Source organism: Solanum stenotomum, chromosome 8 (assembly GCF_019186545.1).
Source record: "Solanum stenotomum isolate F172 chromosome 8, ASM1918654v1, whole genome shotgun sequence".
Lineage (NCBI taxonomy): Eukaryota > Viridiplantae > Streptophyta > Magnoliopsida > Solanales > Solanaceae > Solanum > Solanum stenotomum.
In genome coordinates this window covers 8875711-8898707 of record NC_064289.1, presented here as the reverse complement: position 1 = coordinate 8898707, position 22997 = coordinate 8875711, and the positions used below count along the sequence as shown (strand labels likewise).

The 22997-nt window shown below is 34.8% G+C and overlaps 1 protein-coding gene and 1 pseudogene across 2 annotated transcripts in view; one reads left to right on the top strand and one right to left on the bottom strand.

Annotated features, from left to right (window-relative positions):
• Window positions 1-6367: 6367 nt before the first annotated feature.
• Window positions 6368-7789, bottom strand: LOC125872212 (uncharacterized; annotated as a pseudogene).
• Window positions 7790-10509: 2720 nt separating this feature from the next.
• LOC125872208 (sister chromatid cohesion protein PDS5 homolog C-like) overlaps window positions 10510-22997 on the top strand; it is a 36867-nt gene continuing 24379 nt past the window's right edge. The window contains exons 1-18 of one of the 2 annotated variants that reach the window (XM_049552914.1): window positions 10510-10654; window positions 10831-11037; window positions 11119-11300; window positions 11470-11596; window positions 11675-11842; window positions 12778-13611; window positions 13728-13813; window positions 16147-16198; window positions 16661-16744; window positions 16852-16937; window positions 18711-18762; window positions 19280-19363; window positions 19470-19555; window positions 20853-20904; window positions 21319-21402; window positions 21506-21549; window positions 22209-22271; window positions 22367-22501. In XM_049552914.1, coding sequence (XP_049408871.1) covers window positions 10535-10654; window positions 10831-11037; window positions 11119-11300; window positions 11470-11596; window positions 11675-11842; window positions 12778-13611; window positions 13728-13813; window positions 16147-16198; window positions 16661-16744; window positions 16852-16937; window positions 18711-18762; window positions 19280-19363; window positions 19470-19555; window positions 20853-20904; window positions 21319-21402; window positions 21506-21549; window positions 22209-22215 — 2355 coding nt within the window. In that variant the 5' untranslated portion in view covers window positions 10510-10534 and the 3' untranslated portion in view covers window positions 22216-22271; window positions 22367-22501. Of the gene's footprint in view, window positions 10655-10830; window positions 11038-11118; window positions 11301-11469; window positions 11597-11674; window positions 11843-12777; window positions 13612-13727; window positions 13814-16146; window positions 16199-16660; window positions 16745-16851; window positions 16938-18710; window positions 18763-19279; window positions 19364-19469; window positions 19556-20852; window positions 20905-21318; window positions 21403-21505; window positions 21554-22208; window positions 22272-22366; window positions 22502-22997 lie in introns of those variants that run through there. The other variant, XM_049552915.1, reaches the window with a different exon arrangement.

The window sequence follows — 22997 nt, the reverse complement described above, 5'->3', positions numbered from 1 at the left end:
AAATAGCTAGCACGATTCCTATTTATAAAAGTGTAAAGCCTAATTTTACTAGGATTAGAAATCATATTCCTATATTAATTTGATTACAAATCTTAATTAGACACGAGTAAAGTAAATTCCAAATCCTATGTAAATTTGGTTTCATATTCTAAATTTGAATTATTCTTCCAAAATGCAAATCAATCATGTTTTGATTTCATAGTGCATCACTTAATTTCCTTTTCTAGTACTCCATTATACTAGACTATGAGTTAGTTTTTTTTTTTTTTTTGCGCTAGGGTTACCATATATATACTAGAAACAAGAGATTTAGTAGACAGACTTTGTAATCACGGAGGTTTATACTCATCAACTAGGCCAACATTAGTCAACCCAGAATTATTAAGTGCAATAAAGTGGGAGTTACATAGCATAGATAGTTGATATCCAATACGCAAATAACCGTATACAAGTCCAAAATAAATATATTAGGGAACTAGCTTTTCCGCTAGGATAAGAATAGCAACTATAGATCCATTAAAACAACTAGAGTACTTAGATCTAAGAATATACCTTGAAAAGAAATATAGAATATTAAAAGAAAACACAATAATAAGATGTAACTTTAGCCAAGGAGAACATCTTCTACATTCAGAAGACAAGCAAAATAATACAATAATAGAACTCATAATAAACTTTAGTGAAAAAACACAGGAACAAGATAAGAATATCGTAAAATTACTAGAAATAATAGAAATAACTCAAAGTAAACACAAAAAGATATTGGAACAGAACTTTGATTTCTTAAAATCACAAGAACTAGAACTAGATAGAAAAATTCAATACTTGAATAATAAGTTTATTATAGAAAATATACCTACAAAAGTTGAAATAGAAAAGCTAATAGAAATCATAACCGGAAAACCTAAAGAATTAGAAATAAAAACAACTGAATTAGTTACACAAATAACAAGGCAAGTAGAAATAGTAACTACTGAAATTAACGAATTAAAACATACATTACAAAGACTAGAGGAACAACTCCTTTCATGAATGACTTATGCCAAGACCCAGCATATATTAAAGCATTAAAATTTACAGCAAGCATCCAACCAGATCTGCAAGGTTTGTCTGATCACCAACCTGCAAGTAAATCAGATCAAGTAATAATCAAACAAAATAATACTATAATAGCCCTACTGTTAGATTTAAATAAAAAATTAGATAAAGTAATAAAAGAAAAAGAAGTCTTAAAGGAACAACCTAAGAACTCTGAAATAGAAGAATTAATAACCCAATTAAAAAATATTGAAATCACTCCATATAAAGAAGACTGATAACAACTATAAAACCTCAAAAATGAACTTTCTTTCAGGTAGAAGAACAACAGTCAGAGAAAGACCACGAATAAGTTTTTCTGATAATCGAATAGGAAATAACCTTATATCAAGAATATTAACACGAAATAAACAAAACGATAAACAAATCCATGTAATAGACATAGATAAAGACATAAAAATATTCCAACAAAATCAGTTAAATTTACTTAACCCAAAAACACTATACGATACAAGATATTTTGCCAGAAATAATCAACTATTTAGACATTATAGAGAAGAACAAAATACGGCTAGTCCGGTTCAAATGGTAGCCGGTAAAGACACCTCAAATCCATTCATGGCTGTCACTTTGCCAAAAAGTAAAGAAGAAAGTTCTTCATCTAGACGACGACTACCCAGATCCTTTATTCCAGTAGAGACACTAAAAAAGAAGACTATGCTCCACAAAAAGAAAGAAAAAAGATAAAATAGAGAGCATAATAAAACAGACTCTCGAAAAGTTTTTTCAACAAGGACAAGACAAACACATAATTACTACACAAAAACCAGATCCAAGTAAAGATAGACTGGTACCAGATACAGACCGAATAAATACAAACTCGAGAAGAAAACCCAGAAAACTATGGAGAACATTCATATTACCAAGACGCCCAAAATTCGAATGAAGATGATGACTCTGAAATGAGCTTCGATTCTATCGCTCTGCACAACCTGGATACCTAAAGACGAAGAACGCAAAAAGACAAACGAGATGAAGACAATATAATAAAGTGTGAATAAAGATGTGTGCCATGTGGGTATGCCCATATTTGTCGTGTGAGTGCTTACTTTACCATTATCCTCTAAAAAGGAAAAAACTGATAAACACGCGTCCAATAAGTGACAATAATGGATGTGACGATGGGGCCCAAATGTGTACCTAATGTGTATTATTCGATCTTATCTTTAGAGTGTCGGCTGATTTTAAGCCACTACTTTTTATCCTTAGAGTGTCGGCCAAATTTAGGCCACTACTTTTATTCTACTTTAAACCTTAAGACCTCTATATAACGAGACTTTGAGGGAGAAAGAAAAGTGGAAAAAAAAAAGAAACACACAACATATTCCCTTTGCCAATGTTCCCACAAATCCTCCCCACAACCCAAAACAAAGACCTCTAAAAACCCTCTTGTAATATTAAGTTTGTATAAAAGTGTGCATTTTTAGCTTGTAAGGGTCAGTCGGGGTTTCCAAAAGGAAAACCTCTCTCCGTCCAAATCATGTAAGTCTCCTATGTTTTCCTGTATTTTTCCCAAAAAATAATCTTCTATGAAAAGTATGTTTGTATTATAAAAATGCTTATTATGTCTTATGTTTGTATTATAAAAATGCTTATTATGTCTTGAACTATCCTTAGTATATGGTTAAGCTCTTAATTTCTTGATAACAACGATGGATTAACCTGTAAATTCCTAGGATGTTTTACAGGCATTAAAAAGTCTGCCGATTAGTAGGACATTGTGTGCCATTTCCGGGGTGGGGTTAAAGAGGAGTTATCAGGAACACAAACAGTACTTTTATAGTAGTAAATTTTTTTTATCTTGGTTACATATCAAATTCTCATAATGATTTACTATTGTCTCTATATTCATTAGTTCTGCTTCGTGGGCAGATGTTTTGTACATCCCCATTCTTCTGTTCTTTGTACTGATTCTGTCCTATTTTCCTCCAATTTTTGTTTTCCTTTTTCTAACAACATCACCTTTTGTTCTAATTCATTCATCCTACTTTCTAATGTTATCATTCGTAAATTTATTGTATCATTACTTGCCTCTTTATTTTCACGCCCTTCTTTTACTTTAATTTTTAATAAATTTTCTATGCATGTGATGCATCCTTCAGCATGGCAAAACTTACATTTTACCATTTTATCTCTACTTGGATACCATCTACATAGAATACATTGGTTACTATCTATTCCTTTATTTCTTTCGAATTCATGATTACATTCTTGTGAAATATTCATCATTGTATTTATTTGTAATTCTTCTAAATCCATGTTTTGCAATTCTAAACCTATTTCGTTTATTAATTCTTCATTATCTGAATCCGAATCGTTAGACCGGTTCTTTTCTGCTACTTATATGCTTACTATTGAATATATACTCTCATTATCTGATATATATTCATTTACATTAATCAACGTTTCTTGAAAATTCTCTATTAACTGCGAGTTTCTAGTTCTACTGTTGTTTCTTTTAGGACATACGTTTGCTAGGTGTTCTATACTTCCACATGTGAAATATTCTAGTTTATTTTTATAGTTCCTATCGTTTCTATATTTTCTAATATGTCTATCTTTATTTAGATATGGTTTTTTAGCTGAAGACTTTCTCAGATAGTATCTTTTATTATATTGATGGTCATAGTAAGGTCGGCGTTCCTTGTATGTCTTTTTTGGTTTACTTTGTTCTTTATTATAACTTTGGGTTGTATATATAACATTTTTATAGAAACCCATTTCATTCTGCTTTAGTTGTGTCTGTATTTGTACATTTTTCTGTTAATATTTCCATTATATGTTGCATTTTGTGTCCTATAGACCATTTACCATTAGGGTTTTGTATTACTCCGTCTCTTTTATACCACCTTTCTTCTATTTCTCTACCTAGAGCTCCTGGTAATTTATTAAACAACTTTTTCCCTAATTCTTCATCAAAAGAATTTCCGCTAATAGTGCAATAATAATAGTAATCTTTAAGAAAGTTTTTGATGTGGAACCAACTTGTAATACTTAACTGTTCTAGTTTTGTTAAAGCATTTCTTTGTAGTACTACTAAATCAATATTTGGGTCTTCTCCTGTAATTAGACTATGTATCTTATTTGTAAAATTGTATGGGTTCGCTCCCATATTTACCAATGCTTGAAATTCTTGTGGGAAGTTGGATTTATATGCTTCCCATAAAGCTTTTGCAGATTCTCCTAAAAATATTTCCATGTATTTATACATTGTTTCTGCGTCTGTATCTTGGTATGTCTTTATATAGTCTGCCACTACTATCCCTTTCCATAAGTCTATCACCGCATTCCACATTTGCGGATCATGTGCCACTATGTTTAATATTTTTCCTTTACTTCCCCCTTCTTGTAACCTAATAGGTTCTTCTATAGGCATTCTCCTACCCATTGGTCTTACATGTTCTGTTATTGTTTCGGGATTTACTCTTCTTCTTGGTATATTTCTTGTACTTGTGTCTATCGTACGTGGTTGGACAGTTCTTTGAAATGGACTAACACTTGAACAAGCATTGCACATGTTATTTTCTTTTTTGTTATGTGTCACTACTGCGATGTATTTTATTACTATCTTTTTCTATAAATTTGAAGTTGTACTTTTTATATTTTTACATCATAGTAGCATATTGTTCTTTTATTATTTCTCAAAATTCAAAAATGTCAAATATGAAGAATGGAGCGTAAATATAATTTTTTAAGTTTAAAGCTTCTTAATAAAGTTTGAGTTTAGGCCTCCATTGTTCATGATCCACCCTCGATCACTAACCACAATTACCAATTTTAGCATTAAATATTTTTTTAGTAATAACTGGCTGACTTCCTGGTTCTCACAATTATTAATAATAAATAAATAACCAATAAAGCAATTGAGCTTTATTTCTTCTATTTACTTATTATGTTTCTTTTCACCTCGAAAACTACATTCGCTCAAAGGTATGAAAATCGCAATTCACTTAGATTCCTATGGAATTAAAACTCAACCCCTCTATTAAAACACTGAGCCAAACCTGATTACAAAAAAAAATCCTAAAGATTTGGCTTTAAACCTTGTTGTACAACAATAATAAACAAATCCCCTTCAAGTTAACTCTAACTTGAAGCAAGTTAAAAGGATTACACTATGTATTAAACTTCAGGCTAACTCTAGCTTGAATCAATATTTACTCCAACAGATTATGATTAGAATTATTACTTCTACAAAAAAAACTGATAAAGTTACAACTCAAAGGCCTAATACATGAAACAAGAATTGAAACCCTTTGATTCAAGAGCAGAAAAGTAATTTTTTTCTTGGAATTTCTGTTGATCTAATATAACCAATTAGTGCTCCACTAAACTGCTCTTATTGGTTCAAGTAAATATTCACTGATCCGAAGAAAGTAGACAGGATGGGGCAAATAGAATCCGCCCAACAATCAAACACCAACACTCATTTTCTCAGTCGAATGCAACTTCAGTGACTCCAAATGATGAAAGTAAACTTAAAGTTGCATTGATTCAGAAAGAGACTCACAGATTTTTGAAGGGAGATGTTTCAATCCATGAATGTGACGCAGAGAATATTGGTTCAGTTTTAGCAAGGACGGTGACTCACATCGATGGTAATGATGAGGACAAGCAATAGAGATGTCTCTGTTGACTTTGCCAACGTCGGAAACAACTGTTGATGTTGCCTCCTTAATTAGCTTATGACTAACTTATTGAATTCAATACAAATTCCACACTCATATTGTGTCAACACAAATGCAACATCGAAAATGAAAGTGTAACAACTTAGATTCATTTTGCAGTTGCGTGCTTTTATATCTTCACCATATGACATGTTATTCCTAGTTAATTAATTATTATTTTAACTTTGTCACTTAATTATGATAAAACAATTATAGTCTGATATAAACACTTGATGTGATAAACTTTTTCTTTACTTGGTAAAAGCCTCAAATATATAGCAAACTACTGCTGAATGCTACAAAATAATAACCATAAGCCTCAACCTCAACAGACTTAAAAAGGTTTTGGTTCTCTTTTTCAAAGTCTGTCCACAAAATCACTTATTTGCTTGCTCTGATATAGTTTGATTCATGCAAATCATATATAAAGTCTTACGTACAATAAATGTTCTTCTTTCGATATTTTTTTGTTATTCAAAGTTGTATATTCTTGCCTCTTTTGTTTTTTCGTATTGGAGAGCACTTCTCTTTTGTCTCTTTTGTTTGTGATGGAGTGCTTCTCTTCAATTTTCATTTTATTGTGTTTGGTCTATGTTGGAGTACTTCTCTCCAACTTCTTCAATTTTTTGTTTGTGAGGAACTTTCGACTGTTAATGCACTTCTCATCAGTCATCTACCGTCAATTGTTGAAGCACTTCTCTTCAATCTTCAATTTTGTCCAACTTTCAATAACAGTTAAATCTTGCTCTCTTTGGCAAGGGTCACACACCTCTTATTTTCAGCATTCAAGATCTACTGCTTAATTACCAGTTCTTAAAAAAGTTTAGAAACGGAGACTGGCAGATGGAGAGATAAAGCAGCTTCTGTTTGCCACAATGACCCCGAGGATCCATGGACTTGAATTGAGTTGAGACCTGCAATAACCCCATATATCTGAATCAGTCTGTACTACCAATTTAACACTCTCGGTTTTTTCTTGAGTCGAGGGTCTATCAAAGAACTATAGAGTAAGGTCTACGTACACTCTACCCTCCCCAAATTTCCCTTTGTGGGACTACATTGGGTATGCTTTGTTGTTGTTGGCTTTTGCTTTCATCCAAAGTCTCTCTGCTCTTGAGCCAATGACCTGTCCCAAGATAGAAGCAGCAATGGTTAATGCCATAGCTGTTTAGGGGATCACAACTGATTTCGTCAACATAGCTATGAAGGGAACAACAGCATGAACTGCAGTAAACCATGATAGTGAAAACTTCTCAGTGTGTTCTGTTCATATCCCTAGTGGAATATTAACCGTCATTCCCAAGGCTCCATTAACAAGCATCTTTGAATATAGTGGTTGCGGCCGCATAGTCTTCACAAAAAAAAAGTCCTAGCCAGGGCAGCCCTGACTGCAACAACTGCAGGTGGGCATTTAAGTTTCATTCCAGGAGGCAGCTGAAAAGTTGACGCCAGCTCTATATGATTTGGCGATAGGACAGTTCCCTGTTTCCAACCACTCATTTCCCATTGCCTCGTGCTTATTAGATGATTTGTCTACAGAAAATGGTTTTCTCTTCTTTCAGAAAATGGGTTTCTCTTCTTCTTCGATTTCCATTTCCGAGAGAGAGAATCGAAACTAAAAGGACCTCCTGATCCGAATAATGATAAAACTTATTGAGGCTGTTTTTGCAACTGAAGGATGAAATTGAGGGGCAAAGTACTCTGTTTCCATGTTGTCATTCGAAAGTTGACATCTTTCGGAAAGTGGGATAACCCCATCTTTCCCATGGAAGACTTTCGGACCTTTAATCAATTAGTTCCATCTTTTTTCATTGTGTAAAGACAACATAGACCCCATACTGGTTTCAGTATCCACAACTATGGATTCCAATTATTGTTTTCTTTTTGCTTTCATCAAATATGATCTTCTATTACTCTTATTTGTCACTCGACCATTAACTTCTTCTTTTGCCACTTTCGGAATCATAGGGCACATCATATGAGAATTCAATCGAAATTTTGTTCCTCTCATGCATCAAATTAATACCGACCCATATGTAACCTACAAATACATTAATCAACCGGCATAAGAAATCACCGCAGATAACAGTAGCACTAAATGCCACAGCAATGGTTAAAGGTCGTATGTATAACTGAAGTTGATCGAAGTTCAAAGGAGCTATCCGTTGCAAAATTGTGTTTTCTAGATTAAAATAGAAAAGATAATTCGAGTTAGCAATGAGTTCTCTTGAAAGTTTGGTTCCAAGCAAGCATAAGACCAACTTGTAAAACCGAAAATCAGCTTATTTTTTACAACGATAAAAAGCCCTCTGAATATGAATATGAGCTTATTTATTAGTATTAGTTTTAGTATTAGTATAAGCAACCAGGTCTACCTACAGAGCAAATTAGATACATGATTCCATGGAATTTCTGAACATATTTAATAAAAGCGGTATCTTTTCCAAACCTGAAAGAGTTCATATCCGAATACAGATCTTCATTATGAATAGAAACTGCTACATTCCAGTTACCTGCACAACTTCTGAGGCAGCGAAACAAACCAATGACCTGCACAACTTCTGAGGCAGCGGAGACAAAAGATGCACAACTTCTGAGGCAGCGATACAAACCAATGCCCTGCACAACTTCTGAGGCAGCGGAGACAAAAGATGCACAACTTCTGAGGCAGCGAGACAAACCAATGACCTGCACAACTTCTGAGGCAGCGGAGACAAAAGATGCACAACTTCCGAGCAGCGGAAACAAACAAATTACCTGCACAACTTCTGAGGCAGCGGAGATATAAGAGGATGTGAAATCAGAGATGAGATTGAGGAAAAAAAAAGAGGCCGTAAAAGGAGAGTGACATCAACAACAGTTGCACGGGAACCATTCCTTTCCCAAAACGGAAAATTCAGCTCCGACTCGGAGAATCGGCTAAGGGATTTTCTGTGCACTACTCTCCTCAGACTTGATTTCTGCTTTTGTTGCTGTTGGCTGATCAAGCCGCCGTTGCCTGGTGGAGCTCCAATTGTATTCCGATTACGAGTTCGGATTCCGTCCTAACCGGGATATTCCTTTCCCGATTTGATGATCCGATAGGCCTGACCCGTATGACACGTAGGATCCGCGAAGCTAGTAAGATCCCAGGGTGACGTGGCATTTTGATGAGTTGGCGGGTTCTCAACAACCTGGTACTTTTCCACGTTGGAAGTGAGCTGGCCCCTACCTGTTTTGTAAAAAATTTCTTGTTGTGTGTTACCAAAAATTAAGGTACAACCCTTCGTTGCAATTCATTTTGTTTGATTTTTGTTTCGTGATATAAAATAATATAAGCATGCTCTTAATTTGCAAATTGATTTTTATGTTTTTTTAACTTTGAATGCACATAAATATATTTAAATTTGTATAAAGTTAAACTAGTAAATACACAAGTCCTATGTAAATAATATAAATCAATTATTGTAGGACGAGTGTATCTCACGTGAATTGTCATGCAGGACGAGTGTATCTCTTATGAATTGTCATGCAGGACGAGTGTATCTCTTATGAATTGTCATTTAGGATGAGTATTTCATGTGAATTGTCATGTAGGATCAGTGTATGTCATGTGAATTGTCATGTAGGATTAGTGTATCTCACGTGAATTATCATGTAAGACGAGTGTATCTCACATGAATTGTCATGTTAGGACAAGAGCGTCTCACATGAATTGTCGTGTAGGAAGTGTCAGGGGCGGATCTCAGAAGGTTCAAGGTGTGTCACGGGACACTGCTTAGTCGGAAAAATTTGCTATATATATATAAAAAGAAAATAATAAAGATATATAAAATATAGTGTTAACACTTGATACAAAAGTGTGTGTGGTTGAGTTGGTCAAGTGTTTCATTTCCTTGGTCAGGGATGTGAGTTCGAATCCCCTTTCATATACATTTTATTTTAGGAGCTCCAAGTTGTTTGATATATTCTTTTTTTCCTTTTTATTTTTTCTTCTCTTGATATTTTATATATTTAACACTATTATTTTTAATACAATTATTTTCAAAATGAAAATTTAAGTTAGCATATTTTTTTATTTTACTTTTTGAAAAAAAGATATAATAGTATACGTGAATTGTTTTATATATATATTTAAAAGGTGACAGGACTTGCGAAAAAATCTGCATACGTCACTGGGAAGAGTGTAGTTAGGACAGGAGTACCTCACATGAATTGTCATGTAGGACGAATGTATTTCACGTGAATTGTCATCTTAGGACAAAAATATATCACATGAATTGTCATGTAGGACAAGAGTATCTCACATGAATTGTCATGCAGGACGAGTATATTTTATGTGAATTGTCTTAGGACAAAAGTATCTCACGTGAATTGTCATGTTAGAACAAGAATATCTCACACAAATTGTTATAAAGAACAAGAGTATATCACATGAATTGTCACGTAGGAAAAGTGTAAGTCACATGAATATTTTTAAAAAGTTATAAGGCGGCACAGCGTGGTCTTGGTGGTACTTTTCCAATATTATACCTCAGATATTACCCAAAGTACTCAAACGTTCCCATTGCATACAAGTAAGCAAATTGAAAAAAAAACGTGCGTAGTAGAAACAAAAGATCACGAATTCCAACCCCCCCAAATGCATGCTTGCCATTTGTCACTATCTTTTGGTTTAAATGTTACTTTTGCTACAGTTTTTGGTATAAGTGTTATTTTGCTACTCTGCATTTCTTTGTAGTGTTAATTTTTGCTACAGTTCTTGTTTTTGAAACAGAGTTCTTCTGGCAATGGCTAGTTCTGGCTCCTCCTGTGCTGACTGGAAAAAGATGGAAGACGAGTTCACAGCTTATGGGATGAGCCTCATGAATCCTCCCTCTTCCATTGATGAGCTCTTCAAACTTCTTCAGGTAAAAATCAATTTTTTTATTTGAATGAGATGAAATCACAAAAAAAAATGAGATGGAAGTGGGAATTGCTGTTCTACTATAACGATTTTGGACTGGAAAATGGAAGTGATAATCTTTTTTTTTCCTGTTAAATTCATGCAATTTATGGCTTACTGTTTTCCCCTTATCTTTGTCAGAAAGTTGAGTCTTTACTGAAAATGGTAAGTCAGGACCCATTTGATTCGACCACAAGTGCAATTCAACCTTTAATGAAAGCACTGGTTAGGAATGAGCTATTGGGGCATACGAGTGAAGATGTCAAAGTTTCAGTGATTTCTTGTATCACTGAAATTTCTCGAATATATGCCCCAAAGTACCCTTGCAATGATCATAGACAAATGGAGGTAGAACTACACCATTCTAACTTATCTTTCTGTTTTTACTTCAATATTTTTCCTTTTTCACCCTGGCCATTTTTTTGTCAGGAAATTCTCCGGCAAACTGTAATGGCTTTAAAAAAGTTAGCTGATGTTACTAGCCGCAGTTACCGGAAGGCAGTCCGAGTTCTGGAAATCTTCGCCAAAGTAAGGTTAACTGCAGTGGTATTGGACCACGAAAATGAAACGCTAATCTTTGAGATATTCAAAAATTTTCTCGAGGTCATCAGGTATTCTGTCAAAATTCTCTTTCCCATGGGTATTATCATTATTTTCTCATTCTTCAATATTATGTAGACTTCTGGTTTGTTGACATTGTATGAGAATAAGGTTATTCCAGAGATAATATTTCTCTGAGATCCTGGCTATAGTAATATTTATGTTATATTTTCTATGAAGGCCCTACCATCCTCATAATATATTCACATGGATGAAAGAAATCATGACTCGGCTCATAGAAGGCAGTGATGAACTCTCAGCAGAACTTCTACAGCTTCTTCTTGATAGTCTCAAAATTGATAATCAGGTAATAATCAATCTCCTATCCTCTTTGTTAAGAATATTTCTTTGGCACTTTTCTAATCCAGTAGTTTCTTTTATCCAGATGGATTCACCCGTTGCATCACACTTGGTGGAGGAAGTCCTAAAAGACTGTGCTGCCATTGTGAAACCTTACTTTGCAGAAGCTTTAAAGTCAATGAGCTTAAATTCTGGTGACTATGCTGAAACGGTTGCATTATTATGCAATGAAATGCCAAAAGGAAAAGAAATGGTATGTTGTATTCATAACTATCTTGTCTACACCTAAAACAATGGCTGCTTGCTTTTCTAAAGAAATGTTTATTGATATGATGCTTTGTTTAATGTTAATACTTCACTTTCATTGTCCATACATCCAAGCATTCATTCACACGTATAAGTGGGCATAAACATCATGATTAAAAATGTCGGCTTTTCCTTCTTTCTTGTGAGCGATGGTAAACTAGATACTCAGTAACTTCATATTGTTGATAAAATTAGCACCTCTGTCCCATTACTGCAGTTTTGCTCCGTATAAAGGCCAACCACATCCTTTTTTCATTATGCCTTAGAATAAGGTTGTTTTCTTTCATAGTCTTAAACCTAGTACAGTACATTATAACTAGCACCGGGAAGCTTGTCACTGACAAATTGCACTGAAAATGGTATCGTTGTATGCAGTTAGATTTTGAAAAGTATATGACATAATAAAGAAAGATACCAAACTTCAGACCCAACTCCATCCATGTTTGGGGTCCTAGTCCTGGTCCAAGCTCTAGTTGGGCGTGAATGGAGTGGTGTGCTTATATGAACTTGGCTATCTTGCCTTTCATAAGCTAGCTTTTGGGGTTTAGTTACACCTAAGTGCCATATCTTTACAGAAACATACAGTTTTTAAAGAACTTTTCTCTTTACATACTCATGTCAATTATCCTTATTGTAAACATACATCACTCAAAGGAGTTATAGCCAACATTAGAATAACTCCACTCAGCTTACATTAGAATATACTCTAGTGTTGAATTTAGTTAACAAGATTTTAGTAGTAGCTCTAATGCACTATTCGGTCCAAAGAGCAAGGGGATGCCAAGGAGACTAAGTGCTTCTATAGTGTTTACTTATTACTAGGACGCTACAACAGTTTTTAACAGATTTTTTTCTTTTCCTCTTCTCTTATTTTTTTATCAGATGGCAACTGAAAATGCACCTGATACTGTGCATCGCGTAAAAGTTGGTCCATCTGAGGCTACATGTTGTGAGCCAGCGCGGCAGGATGATACTCACAGGGAGAAGCTAAAGCATACTTGTTTAACTAATATCATGAAACCTGTCAATCTAGAAGATGCGCACCCAACAAAAAATGTGCCGAAAGAAAACCAGGAACGAACTGGAAGTCATAAACTTACAGGTCATCCTATAAAAGTTGGTCCATCTGAGGCTAAATTTTGTGAACCAGTGCTGCAGGATGATACTCACAGGGAGAAGCTAAAGGATACTTGTACAACAAACATCATAAAACCTGTCAATCCAGAAGATGTGCAACCAACAACAAATGTGCCAAAAGAAAACCAGGAAGGGACTGGAAGTCATGAACTTACAGGTAGTAGTGGCCATCATTCTTTGGTGTCCGAAAATCATAATAATAGCACTGGAAGTCATGGTCATTTGTGTCAGCCCAAGAGAAAAGAGATCCCGATAAATGACGATGATGAGCTGGTTGTGTTAATTCCAATAGGAGATGTGCCGCAATCCCAAGTTCAGAAAAAAGATTCTCTTCATTTAGGTCTCGCTTGGGGAGAGAGAACCAAGCGCACAGTATGTGCCAAAAGAAAACGAGGAAGCGACTCAAGGAAGAATGAGTCTGCTTCAGATTGTGACTCAGAGAGAAAATCTGAATCTAGCATTAAAAATGAAGAAGGAAACCTTGAAGAACACAAGGAGCCAACACTGGAACAAATTTTTGGAACGAAACAGAGGCAGAAGAAGAAGAAAACAACTAATACTGAAGAATCTGGAGATAAGGTTGACAACCGTATAGCTCAGTAATAGTTATTCAAGATCTTTGCTAATTTATTTTTGCAATGAACAAATTATTGCTTTCCTTTTACAATTCTCCTTTTTACTTGTGAGCTGCACAGGATTCTGAAAGGGCTCGTACCAGCAAAGATCATGGTGCAGAACTGATTGGCGCTAAAATAAAAGTTTGGTGGCCATTGGAGCAAGTGTAAGTTCTTTAAAATATTGATGTGAGGACAGCAACACCATTGTAAATTTATTGTACTAGTCACACCCAACGATACTGCACGCGCACTCTTTTTAGAAACTTGATGTAAAGTTCAGTTATTGAGTTTGTTCTTTAAAACATTGCCTTGCCTTCTAAACTTTATGTGTAAGAATCTCCTTCGATGGCATACTTTTAATCCTATAAGTTTTTGAATTGATGGTATAGATCTAGTAATAGCATGGGTTTTATCCATAACTTTGTCTTCTACCTTGGCTCATTCGGTATTTTTTGAGTTATGTGGTACTTCATGATCCTTGATTCTGTAACCAGAGTTCAAACTTGGAGACCATGCCTCCACGTGACAAAACCATCTCAAGCGACCTCCTCTCATTTTATCATTAATGTATCTACTTGCATCTTCTAGCGAATGTGGTCATTTTTAGTCTTATATAATCAGGCATGATCTCACATCCATCTTAGTGTCGCATCTCTGCGACACTTACCTTGTGGATATGTTGAACTTTAGAGACCCAACATTCATTGTCGGACTTATAATTATTATGTAAAGTTTACAATCTATCACATAATATTTCTCCATTTAAATCATCCAGTTTTAATTCTATTGAGTAACATCTTCATCTGTCACTTCATCCTTCTGGAACAAGGAGAGTCTAGATATCTAAATTGTTTGCATTTAGGCACGTCAATCCAGTCTAGTCTCACCTCAATTTAGTTCTCATGTTGACTAAACTTTAGAGTTTAGTGCATATATTTAGTCTTACTTTTACTCATCGTATCCGAAAACCCTTGCTCTTTAAAGTGCTTCTCAACTGTTCAAGTTTCCGGTTGACACCCTTACTGGTTTCGTCGATTAACACAATTTCATCAGCAAATGGTGAAGGACCTCACATAGTATTATGTTGGTTAGTTCATTGATAACTAGAGTAAACAAGTAGTGCCTCAATGACGATCCTCGGTGTAAACCCACGGTTAGAGGAAAATCAACTCCTCCGTATATCTTACTAGTTCTCACGCCAGTGACAACTCCTTCATACATGTCCTTTATGAATTTTACATATTTATCATGGATTTCTTTCTCCTCCATCACCCACCAAAGGACCTTCCGTTGTACTTCTTCTTATGCTTTATTTGGGTCGATGAACACGATAGCCGATAGGTATGTCTCTTCTCATAATATACTTCCAACAATCTTGTTAGAAGAGTGATGGCGTCCAAATCCACTTCTCAAAGAGAAGTGTACATGGTCGTTGCAATAAAATTTACCCAACTAAGAGTCGGGGTCGAATCCCTTATGGAACAATATACTAGGGCAACCAAGCTAGTTATGGAATTGTCACCGATTAAGCTAACCAATTGATTTTGAAATATTTGATTTTGTTTAAAAATAATAAAGATAAAATATATCTAGAGAGCGGGTAAAATGATCAATGAACAGCTAGAAAGGAAAACAAGAGATATGGAAATTATAGAATTGATTATCATCAAGAACGATACATTACAAATAATTAACTAATAATAAACATGGAGCAAGTAGTTAGCCTTGGAATCTCAATTGCCCACTAATGTCGCTTGACTTAGCGGGTTTATCTTAGCTAGCTCTTCAAAACCAAGTAGGAGATACTAATTACATTTCAATTTTGGGCTAACTTAAGTTCTTCCTAAAGTGTGGTCTTGATGTTGCTCCGCAGAACTAGAAATGTGGTTTGCAAAATGGGCTTCATGACTTATTATTCTTGATCGCAGACCGGAATGCGGTCCGCAGAAAAGCAATGGGACCACAAAAGATCATCGCATTTTGGTCTTAAAAGTCCTTTATATTCTGTCTCTTTTTGTGGCTGACAGACCCATTCTGCGGTGCGCAGTCAGGTTTTGAGGCGGTCCACGGAAGGGTTCAATTTTTTGACCTGTTGGTTCACTTTTGCCCTCTTTTGGTGTCCCACCTCAAAATATCTACAAAATGTAAAATAACATAAGAATCTTATACTAAAAAAGCATTAAGAACATGAAAAGTCTATGTAAATGACATAGAATGTGCCATAATTTCACGGCACATCAATGAGTTAGCAGGAATATAGCCTCTGTTGTAGATCTATCAGGCATAAATCCGAACTGGTTTCTGTTACTCTATGTTCTATCAGTCTTTCCCCGAGTTTCATCGTATACTAATGAGTTTAATGCCATTATTGTTCGCACAACTTTGAATATCTCTTTGTTCTATATGTCATTGTATCTACCAATTTTGATTTTACTTTATCTTGAATAAGAAGGAAGAATCTAGCTACAATTTTTCATCTTAAAGTTTCTCTTTACAGGTTTTACGAGGGAGTCATTTCTTCTTTTGATTCTGAGACAAACAAACACAAGGTGACGAGATTATTTATTTTTATGAACTCTTGTCATTGTTTCTCTATCTTAGTTTTTTTCTTTAAGTTACTTTTATGTTCATTCTTATTTTATACAACAATTCAACATCCTTGACCTGTGTAAACCCTTGTATCATTTGTTTTCAAAAAAGTTCTCCTATCACTGCTAATATACCTGTAAGTAAAACTAACTCCATGTTAAGTCAAATGGGGTCGGATAAACTAGGGAATAGACAAATCTATTTAACTCTTCAAAATCAAGAGCTGCCACGTAAATTCCTTTTTACATACAGGTACAACCTTACAGTGTAGAGACATCTTTGTTGTAGATCCTATTCTTAAATATACTGATCGTGAAGTTGCATTATCTAACTTGAACCATATTTTATTGGCTTTAACATTTTGCAAAAAATCTTCCTGAAAGTTCCAAATGACCAGTGTTGATTGGTGTTTCCTTTTTTAGGTCATATATGATGATGGTGAAGTAGAGAAATTGAGATTACATAAAGAACGATGGGAATTGCTTGAAGACAATTCATCTCAAAAGGTTCTCTACCCATCTGATATAGTGTTGTTTCTGACAGATTTCATATTAGAAAGTGGTTCTAAGTGTTTTCATGTCTGAAGCCCTCGTCGTTCTAATTTTTTGTCCAGGATTCCAAAAAACCTTGTTTCATCAAAGATTATGGTAAGGAACTGGTTGGCGATAGAATAAAAGTTTGGTGGCCATTGGATGAAATGTAAGTACTTTGGAATATTGATGTGAGCACTGCACATATTAAATTTGTTGTATTAATCACACTCGTCCACCCAACCATCCTGCGCGCACACACTTTTCAGCAACTTGATGTAGCCTTCAGTTATTGAGTTTATGCTCTAAAATATTGGCTTTGCTGCTAGGCTTTATGTGCAAGAACCTCGTTCCTCCCAGTTACTTATACTCCTATGTCTTTGAATTTGATTGTATTGCAAGAATACTAGCATGTGTTTATTATTTGTAACTTGTATTATTCCTTGGTTCATTCAATATTTCTTGAGAAGTACCCTCTGTCCAAATAAATGTCTCAGTTTTCTATTGTGAGCGAAGTTTAAGAAAGAAAGAAAGACTTTTGATACTAGTCGTCTAAAACATGCCATGTCATAGAGGGTACAATGGGAAGTTCAAATTATATCTCTATTTGGACAGGCTAAAAAGGGAAGTGTGTCACATAAAAACAGGACAAATGAAGTATATGTTAGTCCATGATCCTTGATGCTTTAAGCAGAGTTAAAACTAGCAGACGGTTCCTGCATATTATGGCAGTCATAGGCAGAGTCAGACTGTAACCTTTTGTTGTTTATGGGTTCCTGAGTTTCCAATGCAGCTTGATTGTCTAAAAAGCTGATGTTTTCTTGTTTGTCTAACAAAAGATTTATGGATTACAATTGGTTCTGCATGTAACTTACAAGATAGTTCAAGTATCCATTCTGTTCAGATCGCAAGTATGTGAAAAAATATCTCCGTCATTTTTCAATTTACTCGAAACAGTTCATACTAATTATCAACTTTCTTCCACGTGAGTTTAGGTTTACCTCATCTTCTTTCAACACCTACTCTCATTAATGGTTTCACACCATGATCAATGACCTCGCAAGAAAGGAAAACAAGAGATATGGAAATTATGGAATTGATTATCATCAAGAATAATATGTTACAAATAATTAACTAATAATAATAATCTTGGAACAAGTAGTTAACCTTGGAATCTCAATTACCCACTAATGTCACTTGACTATTTAGCGGGTTTAACTTAGCTAGCTCTTCAAAACCAACTAGGAGACACTAATTACACTTCAATTTTGGGCTACCCGTAAGTTCTTCCTAAATTGTGGTCTTGATGTGCTCCGCAGAACTAGAATGTGGTCTGCAAATGGGCTTCATGACATGTTATTCTTGATCGCAGACCGGAATGCGGTCCGCAGAACAGCAAGGGGACCGCAAAAGATCATCGCGTTTTGGTCTTCAAAGTCCTTTTAATCTGTCTCTTTTTGTGGCTGACAGACCCATTCTGCGGTGTGCTGTCTGGTTTTGCGGCGGTCCACAGAACGGTTCAATTTTTTGATGTGTTTGTTCACTTTTGCCCTTTTTTTGTGTCCTACCTCAAAACATCTACAAAACGTAAAATAACATAAGAATCATATACTAAAAAAGCATTAAGGACATGAAAAGTCTATGTAAATGGCATAGAATGTGCTGGAATTTCACGGCACATCAAAGAGTTAGCAGGAATGTAGCCTCTGTTGTAGATCTATCAGGCATAAATCTCAACTGGCTTCTCTTACTCTATGTTCCATCACTCTTTCCCCAAGTTTCATCGTATACTCATGAGTTTAATGCCATTATTGTTCGCACAACTTTGAATATCTCTTTGTTCTTCAATTCATTGTATCTACCAATTTTGATGTTACATTATCTTGAATATATGAAGGAAGAATCTAGCTACAATGTCTCATCTTAAAGTTTCTCTTTATAGGTTTTACGAGGGAGTCATTTCTTCTTTTGATTCTGACGCAAACAAACACGAGGTGACAATATTATTTATTTTTATGAGTTCTTGTCATTGTTTCTCTAATTAAGAATGTTTTTCTAAGTTACTTATCTGTTCCATTTTATTTTATACACTTCTCATTCGGGATATCTTTTAATGTTTAATGCATGTACAACCCCACAACAACAACAATTCCACATCCTTGATCAGTTTAAACCCTTGTATCATATGTTTCAAAAAAAGTTCTCCTACCACTGCTAATATACCTGCAAGTAAAACTAACTCCATGTTAAGTCAAATGGGGTCGGATAAACTAGGGAATAGACAAATCTATTTAACTCTTCAAAATCAAGAGCTGCCACGTAAATCCCTTTTTACATACAGGTACAACCTTACAGTTTAGAGACATCTTTGTTGTAGACCCTATTCTTAAATATACTGATCGTGAAGTAGCATTATCTAACTTGAACCATATTTTATTGGCTTTAACATTTTGCAAAAAATCTTCCTGAAAGTTCCAAATGACCAGTGTTGTTTGGTGTTTCCTTTTTTAGGTCATGTATGATGATGGTGAAGTAGAGAAATTGAGACTACATAAAGAACGATGGAAGATGCTTGAAGATAATTCATCTCAAAAGGTTCTCTACCATCTGATATACTATTTTTTCTGACAGATTTCATATTAGAAAGTGGTTCAAAGTGTTTTCATGTCTGAAGCACTCGTCGTTCTAATTTTATTTTCAGGATTCTAAAAGGACTTGTACCATTAAAGATTATGGTAAGGAACTGGTTGGTGCTAGAATAAAAGTTTGGTGGCCATTGGATGAAAAGTAAGTACTTTGGAATATTGATGTGAGACTGCTAATCATTGTAAATTTGTTGTACTAATCACACTCACCCACCCAACCATCCTGCACACACACACACACTTTTCAGCACTTGATGTAGCCTTCAGTTATCGAGTTTATGCTCTAAAATATTGGGTTGCCTGCTAGGCTATGTGCAAGAACCTCGTTCCTCTAGTTACTTATATGTCTTTGGATTTGATGGTATTGCAAGAATTCTAGCATGTGTTTATTTTTAGCTTGTATTATTCCTTGGTTCATTCAATATTTCTTGAGTTACTCCCTCTATCCCAATATATGTCTCAGTTTTCTGTTGGGCTCGAACTTTAAGAAAGAAAGAACGTCTTTTGATACTTGTTGTCTAAAACATGCCATAGATATTTCTGTGGCTATAAAATCATGTCATAGAGGGTAAAATGGGAAGTTCAAATTTAAATTATTTCTAAATTATAATTATAAACGATGTCATTTCGTTTTTCAATAAGCTAAAAAGGGAAGTGTGTCACATAAAACAGGACAAATGAAGTATATGTTAATTCATGATCCTTGATGCTTTAAGCAGAGTTAAAACTTGCAGACAATTCCTGCATATTATGGCGGTCATAGGCAGAGTCAGACTGTAACCTTTTGCTGTTAATGGGTTCCTGAGTTTCCAATGCAGTTTGTTTGTCTAACAAAAGAATTATGGATTGCAATTGGTTCTGCATATAGCTTACAGGTTCAAGTATCCTTTCTGTTCAGATCACAAGTATGTGAAAAAATATCGGTCATTTTTCAATTTACTCGAAACCATTCATACTAATGTATCAATCACATGGTCCTTTTCTCTTTTCCTTTTTCTCCTCTCTGCCTCATTCTCCATCCAAAAGGATCAGCCACCTATCAAACAACCAACCTCCACTACAATTTGACCGATCATAGTATTTACCTTTGGTAGATTTCTCCTGTTGGTTGCCTCTTGTACGAAAGTTTGAAACAAGCTAATGTTGCTGGCGATATTACTATTCTATATATTTGATTCATTTTGAATTATTCTTTTTGCAAGTACTTGTTGGCTCACAATTCCTCTGCAAACATAACTCAGTGAAATAGATAACAATGTAAAATTGATGAGTTACTGTGGATACACTCAGTTTGGACTGTAGTTTAGAAACCCTATATTGTGACTCGTGGTGTGTCAGATGACATTTCAATTTCATTTCTACCAATTCCAGTATTAGTTTATCTTGAACAAGGAGGAAGAATCTGCTACATTTTCTCATCTTAACGTTTCTCTTTGTAGGTTTTACGAGGGAGTAGTTTCTTCTTTTGATCCTGTGGAAAGGAAACACAAGGTGATGAGATTATTATGAAGCATTGTCATTGTCTCGCTAAATTCATAATTTTCTTTGAGTTACTGTTTATGGTTAAACACTTCTCATTCATATTTATAGATCTGTTTGAATCCTAGTATCATATGTTTCCTTATCTAAATAATATCAGGTGACATATATTTTAATTAATATTAATTATATCTCCATGTTGAGTCAAATGGGGTCACATAAAATAGGGAATAGCCAAGTTTATTACTATTCAAATTCATGATCTGCCACATAAATCCATTCTTACATACACGGATGACCTTACAATTTAGAAACCTCTTTGTTACAGCCTTATTCATAACTAACGAAGGAAGGGAAATATAAACTGATCATGAAGTAGAAATCTTACCTAACTTGCACATGTTGTTCTGGTGTTTCTCTTCTTAGGTCTTATATGATGATGGTGAAGCAGAGAAATTGAGACTACATAAAGAACGATGGGAGATGCTTGAAGATAATTCAACTCAAAAGGTTCCTTACCCTTCTGATATATACTGTTGTCTCTTACAGATTTCATATTCTTGTTGCATTTATATCTGTTTTGATGTTATTGTTTTCGGTGCAATCTGTACAGGACCATGGATTAGACTTTCAAGGCCATGCTGTTTCATCTGCTACGTAAGTATTGATTCTAATTTTGTTATAACATTTGGGATATCCAGCTTCAATTGTTGTGCTTCACTTATAGATATCAAATTTCTTTTTAGGATTTGTCCAGCACATCACCTTAGACATGTCAATATATTTGGTCCTACTTGTAGCTCAGGGAGAAAATTTCCATTTATGTAAATCTTTGTTCGGATATTCAAGTCAACCCAAAACAAACTATCTATGCATGTCTCTACCTGGAGAGTCGAGGCTAATTATCAGCCTTCCTTCTCTTCTTAATGTTGTCAAAATGTGACAAATTAGAGCAAATCTCCCCACCTAAAAGAAATTGGTATTACCAAGATAGACAATTCACTTTGTGTACACGGGAAATTCCACAGGGAGGTTCCACATATACTCAATTTGCAAATTCTTAATGTTGTCGAAGTTTGTAACTTCAAGCAAGTTACACCACCTGAAAGAATTGGTATACCAAGAGGAAGTATCTAAGAACATACACTCTTTTGGCAAAATTTTCTCTTTTCCCATCTGAGGGGGATAACGTGGTTGTACTCTCATTTCTTAGTTTCAAGTATGGTATTAGGAAAATCTCTCTTAAACAGGCAATAAGTGTATTTTCATGCACACTATTGACACTTTATATGTTTTTGTTTGATGAACTGGAGCAGGTCTTAAATGAAGAAAGCAAAAAGAAACTCCTCGACAGGGCCAAACATCTCTTCATCCAAAAGGTCTTTCTGTTTGTTACACTTGTACCCCGTAGTACTGCTTTCTAAACTGAATATTCAATGTTTTTTCTCAAATGAGCTGTAATTTTTATCTCCAGGTCATAAAGTACGGCAGAGTAGAAGGGCACTGAATCAGTGGAATTTTCTGTTGTGGATAGGGAAGAAACTCAACTCATGGAAGTCTTGAAGAATTTTCATAAAGCAGTGTGATGTAAATGTAACTACTAAATTAGGTTTACCAATAAGGGATGTGATCCAATTGATTGGAGAAATGAGATGTTAGTCTTAGAATATGTCAGCAGCAAAAAAAAAAAAAACTGAGCTTGTCATGCTTGTAGAATTATTGTATGTAGCTACAGGCTGCTCTTGGTGTTTACCAATACTTGGCGGCTTATATGTATATGATTGAATTACTGATGTTGGAGAATTCAGAACCCATGAAGTTTAAATTATGAATCCGCAATTTTCAAATTGGTTGTGGTTTCATTGTATGTTTCTAAGTGTAACTTAGCTGAAATTCATATACTATCTGGTTTATAAATACAGTAAATTAATGTGTAAAGATATAAGAACAAGACAGGTAATCTGAAGAAATTCAGATAAGACTAAACTAAGGAGGATTTTGATTTCCAAAACATTGAAATCGTTTGTTGTGGCCAAATTCATGCATGCTTACGGATTAAGAGTAGACAGATGATGTGATTTTTAGGAGTAATTGTTTAACCAAGT